General features: G+C 42.8%; 1 protein-coding gene across 1 annotated transcript; it reads right to left on the reverse strand.

Annotated features, from left to right (window-relative positions):
- Positions 1-4,102: 4,102 nt before the first annotated feature.
- lpcat4 (lysophosphatidylcholine acyltransferase 4) lies at positions 4,103-10,042 on the reverse strand. The gene is made up of 14 exons (XM_068755802.1): positions 10,015-10,042; positions 9,532-9,668; positions 8,668-9,031; positions 7,690-7,802; positions 7,504-7,564; positions 7,340-7,398; positions 6,711-6,745; positions 6,323-6,377; positions 6,124-6,206; positions 5,716-5,841; positions 5,480-5,633; positions 5,316-5,408; positions 5,084-5,219; positions 4,103-4,734 (listed from the first exon to the last, which is right to left on the reverse strand). Exons 2-14 carry the CDS (start codon positions 9,619-9,621, stop codon positions 4,586-4,588), a joined length of 1,518 nt encoding a protein of 505 aa, XP_068611903.1. The 5' UTR covers positions 9,622-9,668; positions 10,015-10,042; the 3' UTR covers positions 4,103-4,585.
- Between the last annotated feature and the right edge of the window lie 597 nt (positions 10,043-10,639).

Raw genomic sequence — 10,639 nt, forward strand, 5'->3', positions numbered from 1 at the left:
GGCGAAAAAAACCCACGCCTGGGATAGGAAATAGAACGGGAGGGGGGAGGGGGGGGGGGGTGTTGCGTGAGATGGATCGAGGGGGGGGTCCAAACAGAGCTAGGCTATCTCCCAGGTGATGCTGAGGTGGCGGCGGTCGCTACGGTTTGTATTTTTGCCGCTGCACTTCTCCATCGGAGCCGACGGGTTCGCTGCCGCCAGTCATGTGACGCTCAAACGCGACCGACTTCAAAGGCGTGAACCGCTCCCGTCGTTAGCGGCTCCTCGCAGACAGAGAGTTACGGATCGCTCGCTCTTTTTTCACTTTAAGCTGCGCTGACATTTTTTTTTTCCTTCTCACAGTTTGTTTGCTCTCAGTGTTTTGTTATCTGCAGATAACTAACTAAACTAACTAAAACCTGTCTGTCTGTCTGTGTTCTGTCTGTCTGTGTGTGTGTGTGTGTGTGTGGGGTGGGGGGGGGGGGGTGATATGAGGGAGTTGCAGGTGAAGTGGGGGACAGGATAGAAGAGAAATAAGATAAAGGGGAAAAAAACAAAAAGGTTAAATCACACTGTGCAGCACAAAGTAGCTTAAATACGAGTAAAAAAAAAAAAAAAAAAAGGAACAGTTTCAAAATCAATCAATCAATCAATCAGGAACGGCACAAAAAGTTTAAAAGCGACGCCGCCGTTTCCTGTCAGTCCGCTGACGATCCCCCCCGAGTTGCCGAACGCAAGCTCCGACACGCCTGCAGCGAACGATAGAGGACAGAGAACATCTCTACGAACTGAATATTGGGAAACGGCGACGTTTCAACGAGGCGGCGAGGAGCCGTGAAACGGTAACGACGATGGACCTCGACCGCGAGGACGTTCCTTCCTCGCGGCCGAGAGAGAGAGGAAACCGGTGACGCAACAGGAGACGTTGTTCCGCTCGGTTTATCATTTAATTATTAAAAAGGAGGGCAGTTCCAACCGGTTGTGCCCGTCTCTGGCTGGCTGTTTTCTCCCGCTCTGCCCCCCCCTGTTTTAGAATGTCTCCAAAAAGCATCGTCTGGAGGGGAGGGGGGGACAGATTGCTCATCATCTGTCATTAAAATGAGCCCCCCCCCCCCATGTGTTTTTTTGGGGGACAGTGGTTCCTAACCAAAAGCAGGTTTTGTGATGTAGAAGAAAGGGGGCGTTCCCACTTGTCTGACTTTGGTCTCCTTTCTTATAGAGAGTTATTCTGATACGTTAATACGTCACGATTTACACCCTCATCGTGTTGATTCAGCAAATATTGAATACCACTTCCCTCACACGCTAAACTGGATTTTTTTTTTCTTTTCTTACCGGCTTGTATTAATGGTTCTGAAATCTGCGTATTTTTTTTATTTTTTTTAGGAGTAAAAAGGCTGAAAGGTGACCGGTCGGACAGGTGTAATCAATTTTTTTTTTTAATCGATCGGGATGAAAAAAAAAAAAAAAATAGTCCAATTAATCCCGAGCAGCAACTTATTAAAAGCTGCGTCCTGTTGCTAACCACGGCTCAGTTTGCCATCCTAAGCCAATTAAGATCGCCATAATAATTCTGGCTTGAACCGGTTTAACGCCTCCCGATATTAAACCCGCACAAAGCAGAACTAGCGACATTTTTTTTTATTATATATTGTTGCGTTCTAGCCCTCAGACAGCGACGATAATGCGGCTTTTTGTCTTTCGGGGGTTCATTTGGACGAATTAAAAACCGGCTAAAATCAGAAAAGCGTGCGGCAGATTTGTGCTGAATTATCACGTTATTTGCGACGACGTGCTTTCATTTTTTTTTTTTTTTTTTTTAAATAACAAATAGACACCGCTCAATGAAAAGCACCGAGCCATCGCTCGGGTAAGCAGGTTACACGGGCTGCATCGGTCGCGGTGGCCGCTAACAGCTAGCCGAGGCTGGCTAGCCATGCCGCGGATCTCCGGCGATTTCACCGACTGCGACAGACGCCCCGCCGGGACTCTTAAAGCGCATAAAGCGCGTACCTGACTCCGGCTTCCTCTGAAAGACGCTTCCGCGGGACGGCTGTTCTCGGTTAATGTCACATCCGGAACATTTGGCTCCTCTTCCAGGTTCTCTCGGCACTTTTTTTTTTTTGCGTTCTAGTCGACCCAACAAAACACGCAAAAAAAGCGCCTGGTTTGGTCTCCTTTCTCTTGCCGTCGTTCCGGAAAGCCTTGCGCATGCGTGTTTAACTCAAGTGAGACGCTTGGGAATTGTAGTTTTTTTTTCAACATTTAGATAGCTTCTCTTTGACAAGCACGTACCGGTTTATAGTGTTAGATCCAAAGTGTTTAATGAAAATTCATTGATTTAATTTATGTTGCCTTTAAATTAGGATTTAGAACGCATACTGGTTAGTATTTGTTCACATCCGTGAGTATTTACAGTATACACAACGTCTATTTGTTGTAGTTTGAGATATCAAATGTCTCAACTTGCAGCCACTATCAGCACAACACGAATAAAAGTTTGTTTGTTTTTAAACGGCGAGCGTCGTGCATGGTTTCGTAAGGAGCGTCTATTTAAAATAAAATGTTATGCTAGATATCATACTGATCAAATTCAAGTTGTGAATGGAATTTTTTTTATATATACACACACAGATTCAAACAACTCCAATAAAACATTTATTCAGCATGAAAATAAAATGTTATCATCAACCAAATAATAACATTGAGAAATTACAACACAATCGAATTATATCCAAAGAAAATGGAATTTTCCGTGTCCTGGCTGCACGTCCAAAAGCCATTTTCTGTTTTCTGTGTCGTTTTCCTTGATCTGACCTCCATCCGTGTTGCTGCCCCATCGCTTTATCACAGAACAGGTCTGGGCTTCTGGGTGAGCAGAAGGCCGAAGCGTTTCTTCAAAATCACCCGATGTCTGGAGAATTTATCATCGGGGGAGAAGCGAGCCGGGTGGGCTGAGCTGGTGGGATGACCGTCATGCGTCGCTTTCTGTTGGTTGATGAAAGAGCAAAACAGCTCAGATTAGGTACCAGGAGATATAAGATCTATACCAGAGATCATTCTAGCGTAAATGTAACCGAATATTAACTTTATAGTAATAATTTTAAAAAGTTACTCTAATTATATATATAAAAAAACTTCTCAAATCGATACATCTGTGAAGCAAAAAAAAAAAAAAGGTTCATTATAGCAAGTATCTGATGGCTATTTCACATCGCCATTTGGAATATACTAAATGGAAGGATTATGAACACAGTCGAAGGACAGTCAATAGCTGAAACTTCGTCTGAACAAGTATATTTGTTACATTATTACAAATTAAGTACTAAAGAGACGAGGTTTAGGTATTAGCTAGCTACTAGCTGTTAGCTAAATGTAGCTTTCAACGTTGCGTTTAGGTATGCAAAAAAAGGTTAAATTATGTTACCGCCACAAATGAAAACAATTAAAACTGATGAAAACGAATTTTAAAAGCTTATTTGAGCCAGCTGCAGAGAAATACTCCGCCCGAACACTGTTAGCATCGTTACCTTTAGCGTGTACGTCCTGTCCCCGTTTTCATTCAGGTAAAACTGTAGAAACATGTCGACAGGTTTTATAAGGCTTCAAAAACCAGAAAAATATATATATATGAAGGGGAAAAAGCTAAATTGCTGCGTGAAACGTTGCACTTTCTTCCCTGAAATGCACGTGCAAGAGAAAACCCCTTTCTCCACACTGGAATGGCGGATATCCGGTTAAAAAATTCAGAGCGCAACGCATTCTGGGAAATAAAGTTTCTTCATGCAACACGGGAAATTCCATCCTGAGTAACAAAATCAAAATACTTTGGAGCGATGCATGGCCCTTTGTATATTTAATGAATGAAAAAGGAATGAACAGGAATACATATATACAATAGAATAGTAATTTGCTGGGTTGCAGTCAAATTTAATGATTTTAACACATTTAGAACAAACAAAAACTCAGCAGGAAGCTAATGCTAAATTCAAGGAGGCAGGATTTCTAACATGAAAACGGTGCAAAAGCAGAGATTGTGAAGCTGCAGAGAAAAATTATTTGCTCATGCTTAAGTCTGGATATATAAATGGGAAAAAAAATGACAAAACCTTGAAATACGTCAGTTTGATTTATTTTTAAATATCAGAAATACTCACACAATAAAACCTTTTAATTCACATAAAATGAAATTTTGGATTTATAAAGTTTTTGGCTTCTTTTGCACATAATGTTCCCTCAAAGAAATATTTTCTATACAGTATATAAAAACACTAATTAGGGTATTCTTTAAATAAGACATTTTATGGCTTTAAATGGCAAAAATAATAATTAAAAAAAACTGGAATAAACATGAATATGATCTGACAGTAAAAAACAAAACAAAAAAAACTTTAGTACACTGGTTATTTTTGCACAACAGGTGATGCAACATTTGTTGACTGAGGTGAAGTATAACAGCGATATAATTTAAAAAACACAATATCTTACAAATGCACGCACACAATCTTCATTTGGGTTCAGTCTCTCATATTCGGATGTCAGGTTAAAAACATTTGACTGAGCATCCTATAAAAAAAAAGAAGAGGTATCTGATCATTTAACATCTTCATTCAAACTTCTTATAGTGGAGAGACTTGTCGCTGTTGTTGTTCACAACCTTCCCATTGGCTGGCGGAGAGCCCGCCTCTTCTGGCTCCATGTACTCCACTACTTTCTGGTAAACCGGGTGAGTCGTCAGCACGCTCAGCAGATGTTCTGTGGAAAACAATGTCGAAGCGTCAAATGTGTTTAAAAAAAAAAAAAAGATTAACGCTTATCAGCAATGTTAGCGCAGCACGTTATTCAAGTCTGCACTGATATCTTTTTCCAATAGTGAATGTCTTGTGTGTCAGGTCATAGTACAGATCTATTAAAACGGTTAAGGCCAGAAATGTGACTATTCTTTTAAGGTAATTTGATTTGAGCCACATGAAGAAAAAAAAAAAATCACATTGAAGACCATAATTTTATTTAAGATAATTTATTTCATATAATATCAATGTAAAGACATGATAAAATAATCAAACAGAACTCTTCTGGATGCTGGTCATTTGGGAGCACTCACCTTCAGTCAGCTGGCCTTGCCTTGAGGCCTCAGCGTAAAGCTGAGCGGTGTCGAGTTGAGGAACGCCGAGCAGCGCCCCCATGAGGTCAGACAGCTCCTCCGGACTCAGACTTCCTCTCCCCTCGCTGTCTAAAAGCTGGAAAACAAAGCGCGCAAGAACGAGAGCGCTCCAAATGATACTGGATCCAGCAAAAAAAAAAAAGAAAAAAAGAAATAAAGTATTCGTACTTACGGCGAAGGCCGTATGTAGCAGCGACCGGAAGCTGACCAATCCCGAGAGGGCAGCCACACTGACGTAGATCTGTCTGAGATCGACGGTTTCATCCTGCATGAATAAAAACATCATGACAGCAGAGCTTACAGCTGTTTTGGCAAAAAACAAAAAGCCGCTCGTACCTTGGCGTAGAGGCCGCAGACAGTGACGGCAGCCTGTCGATCGGTCAGCCCGAGCGTTGAAGCGAGGTCGTCCACGTCGACCCCGAAGAATGACCCCGACCGACATCGATCAAGCATTCGGTCCAGCGCAGCCTCCACTTCATGCGCTTCCAGGCTGAGAGAGGCAGAGGCGATGATGGTGAGGGGGGGGGGGGGGGGGGGGGGAGCATGAAGAGAGAACACAGACCGTCTCTTACCCGTTTCTGTACAACAACGAAAGTGTTTCTCTGGCAGGTGACTCCAGTGGGAGCGACAGACCCCCCAGCTTACTGACAGGAATCCCCCCCTCCATTACGTCATCTGTAGCCGGGATCCCGAGGGCCCTGGGGAGGGAAACAAGAGCAAAGATTTCTTGTCTTCTTAAAACGAACCGAATCACAGTGATACAGCATTCCTCCTTATTGCCAGTGTAAATCTTTAACACGTACAAAGATGAACGCTTTCTCTAGAAAACTAGGAAACTAGAGCTTTGACTGATTCTAGAGACTCATCAACGACAGAAAAAAGGATCAACGTCACACAGAAGGCAAATTAAATCGATCAAGCAGTCTAGGAAACATGACGTAGGTATAAAATCATAAAACAATTCTAACTGTGCTACTCACTTGGCCATGAGTTTCTGAACATTGTTGGCGTACAGGTTGGGATCTTTCTTTTCTTCCTCAGAAGGGCTGTAAACCGGCAGGAACTGCAGGAACAATGAAAAAAAAAAAAAAACACACACATTAGAAAGGTGTGGATGGCAAACATTTAAAAACCACAATACCAAACTAGACAAATAAAAGGATTGACATAAGGCCTCACCTCAACAGTCATGTTGGTGTACAGCTGCGTCGCGGTGTGCCACAGAGAATCCATCCTAGAGGACAAAAAGGACAGAAAAATCATTTAGAAAAATCCACTCGTCCTCCTAAGAGAGAGAGAGAAAAAAAAAGAGAGAGCTTGGCTTTCTTTTCTCCGTCTGTCTAAAAAAATAAAATAAAAAGAAAATAAAAAAGTCTTCAAATGATTTGGGATGGATGTAAACACATAGAAACAAATATTCTACTATGGCAAACAGATTTTACACAACAGCCCAAATAAACCAAGGAGACGACTGCCCAAAGTCCAAATGGGATCTCCCAACAACCCGACGAGCTAAAACGACATCAAAGCCCACACTTCCACACCCACCAGAGATTGAGGAACTCACCAAGTTGTTCCTTTGTATGTCCAGCGAACAGTATCCTGTGAAGAGCCATAAAAAAAAACACTTTAATGACACGTTAAAACAAAGAAACCTGACTGACTGGGCGGGAGGCTTTATGGCGCGTGCGACTCTGGCCATTGTCCTGAACAGGAAGTGGGATAAATATGACAGTGTGGTGTGGTTCCCCACTTCCCACGCATACAGCAATGTTCATCCAGCCTGAGAGACGACGTAGCTGGAGAGAAACGACGAGGAGGAGGATGCGCCGAAACAAACGGGAGCTTCTATGCAGATGATGAATATATTTATTAGATAGAATGTTAGCGTACAAGTACAGTCAAACAGCCGCATGTATTACAGTACAAGTACAGTCAAACATCCTGTCTAAGAGGAGCATTTCTAAAAAGCCCTTGCGGTCTTGTTTCCGTTGAAAGTCCTTCGTACATAAATCATCGACATTTAACAATACCAATAAAATACAAATAAATTACTCCACAGCTGCAGATCAATAGCCCCGGTAGCCTGTAGATTTGTCCCCTTAATCCTTGGTACATAGATATATTAATATTCTGGATGCGTACAGTTCTTCCCACATGTACCCAGCTACATATACTATTATTAAACGCGCTCACCAGTTCGTTGGGGTAATGCAGCACAACAGGCTGCACCGGGACTCCAGCGAGGAATGCACCTGACAGACAGCAAGGAATGAACATCGAATCTTCCATTCCATTTGAAAACGATCCGCTGCTAGCGCTAGCTTTGCGCGTTGCTGCGCCACCGGGCTGAGACTCACCCGGTTTGAATTTGATGAGAACGCTGCCGTTGGTCGTGGTTCCCTCAGGAAACATCAGCATCTAGGGCGGGACGTTTAATATTCAACCTTATATACATACTTTTAGTATAATTCAGTTGTTTGGTGGTAAAATAAAACCTCTGTTCCACAAGACCACAGCCCGGATGATAGCAGATAATGGATCACCTGAGGCCAGTAGCCATTGGAGGTCAGCCTCTCTGTGACCTGAGAAACGGCCTTTTTCCTCGACTCCGGATCCTTTCGGCTCACAAGAACGGCCTGGTTGAACTCCAGCAGGGCTGAAACACATAAAAAAAATAATTAAAAAAAAACACAAAAGAGACACGCACAAGAAGAAAAATCAGAAACACGAGGAAGGACAAGTCCAGAGCGAGAGAGAGAGAGAGCCGAGGAAGGCGGAGCCGATTAGGAGGGCGATAAAGCGAGGCATTTGTTTATCCTTTAACTGCCTCGGATACTTTTATTTTCTAATCCAAATACCGCTCGGTTGTTTGCATAAGAGGCGGCGAGCACACTGCTGGTTAAACACAAAAGAATGCGTCTCCCGAAGCGCAGAACAAAAAACTGATTTGGTTCAAACGGAGTGATTCCGGGCTGGAAGCTGCAGCTACAAACATGACGGAAGCTTTTACTTCATTGGGAGATCTCGGCTTCCCTTTCTATCGCCTAATCGCTACGTGACTCTGCAGTGACTAATACGACGAATGTCGTCACAAGTTCTTGAGCAGATTGCTTCATATTGTGCATTTTAGCCCCCCTCCCCCCCCAAAAAAATCATTTTTTGTATAATTTGCAGTCATTCATTTTGAAATAAGAAAATCCTTGGATTAGGGAAGATACAACCAACTACAGCTTCGTAATTCCATTTGATGAAAGAAACGATCTAATATTTCGCCATTTCAGCTGGTTAAACTAGAAAAGCCCTCTAGAGAGCACAGACCTCCGCCAAGCAGCTCGTTCCCCTCCTGATTGGATTTACACCGTCCACACGGTGATCCGGATCATCACCAAAAAAGGTTCTAAATTCTTCTTGGTTTCTTTATACAACCAACCATGGAAAGTGTACAATCTAAATCAGAGTTGATTAACTGATTTTTGAATCTGTAAATAATGTTATTAATGTTACAATTAAATAATTTTCACCTCCTATGACCGGCAGTCGCGAGTTCTCCGAACGCAACACCACCGTCGCCAACTGGGCGGGCAGCAAAACCAGCATGTCCAGGTAGCCGCTGTGAGGTGCCGCCACCAACACCGGAGCCTCCTTCAGGTCTGCCCTGCGACCTTTGACCTTCACCCACAGGAATCCCAGAAAGAAGAAGGCGCCTCGGCTCAGCAGCCAGACGATCGGGTGGAAGAGCCAACGGCGCCAGCCTTTGACCGGCCTGGAGCATTCGTCTTCGGACAGGCCGGCCAATCGCAGCCTGGCAATCGGCCACGCGACCAGGAAGCAAAGAGCCGCCAAGGTGACGCGTAGCGGGAAGAACACGCAGCCCAGGATGACGCCCTGGAGACATTTAAGAAACATCAGCGAGGTCTGTGAACACTCTCAAAATGGTCGATGGTAAAATGATGACAAATTTCTTTGCAATTAAAATTTAGAATGTCTTCAACCTCACACAAGGCTGTATAAAGTTACAGCTTGAAGCAACATCCATCAACAGCCACAGTGTATAAGAGCAGCTACAACAGGTTGACATAAATCTCTTCTCTGTGACTTTTCAGTGACTTTTCACCGACTATTACACTCAAACGTGATGCGTTAAACATGAAAAGGGCTAACAAATTGCATCCCTTTACACTTAAATGATTCTACTTCCAACTGTATGGTCTTTTTTTTTTTTTTAATGAAACTGCATTCATGTTGATTGAATGACATTTTTAAATCAATAACTTTTGTTTGGAAGGAATATACCATCAGTTTCGAGATGGGTCTTTCATAAAGATAGATGCCCATCTGTGTTTTTTTTATCCACATCCAATAAAAAGCAAACATGGAGGCGTTACCCTTATCTTCTGTGCCCTTGTCAGCTTCAGCCTGTGAATGAACGGATGCGGATACTGCGGGGTGGCGCATTTACTGTCGTGTCTCTCCATGACGACGGAGTTCAACTAAGAAGACTTTTTTTTTAATTAAGGGAAATCTAAAAAAAAAAAAAAAAGAAAGAAAAAAAAATGCGTAAAGTTTTTTTTTCTTTTTAAATGTGACTTACATAAGTTTTGTTTTTTGATAACTTAAAAAAAAAAACAAAAAAAAAAAACAGAACCCGCTAGCGTCACGCGCGCAGTGAGATTTAAAAATAGAACGTTAGCAAAACAAGAAACACGCCCGCGCGCGCGAGAGACGTTTACGGAACACTCCGGTGAAAACACATTTAAGAAAAAAAAAAGAATCTTCCTTGAGGACTCGCAACTTTCTCCTCCATGTGAAGAAACACGCGACAGAATGAGTTCATGCTCTCCTTCTTTCCTTGGGTTGTCCTTCCTCACCTGTCCCACCCCTTCGCTGACTCACACGGGCCGGCCTACCGCCTCTCAGGGGTGGGTCGGGCCAGTCGGACCGGTCCCTGAAACTCAAGCTAATGCAGCGATAGCGAAGCATCAAAACCCGAGCGAGCCCCGAAATGGTGCGTTTACGGACCACGCTATGCAATAGTAAATAAAACATCTCAGGTACAAAGTAAGAGAGAATACGCCCACAGCATGTCTGCTTTGTCAACAAATAGACTTAGAAAGCTAAATTTGCGATATTCTGATATCTGTCTTAAGTAAAGATGGCACTCGACAGCTGATTAATTATGTAATTACACCACAAATTTGACACTAAACCCCAAATCATCCCAGTTTCAACAACAATTTAAGATTAGTTCATGTCTGAAGCATTATTATTTGACATCTCGCATCAGTGGATTTCCTCTGAACCCTCAGCTGACATCATACCGATTTGATCCACCTTACAGAACCGCTAAATCCTGCAGAGCAGCTCAAGATGTTGTAGCCCTTTCAATAGGTAGACTTTTTGGGCATTAGTCATGACAACTGAGCATGCATGAGAAAGGAAATGTTTTACATAGCAAGTTTCAAGATGTTGAATATTTTACAATCCTTACATGCC

The sequence above is a fragment of the Brachionichthys hirsutus genome, chromosome 23 (assembly GCF_040956055.1).
Source record: "Brachionichthys hirsutus isolate HB-005 chromosome 23, CSIRO-AGI_Bhir_v1, whole genome shotgun sequence".
Taxonomy (NCBI): domain Eukaryota; kingdom Metazoa; phylum Chordata; class Actinopteri; order Lophiiformes; family Brachionichthyidae; genus Brachionichthys; species Brachionichthys hirsutus.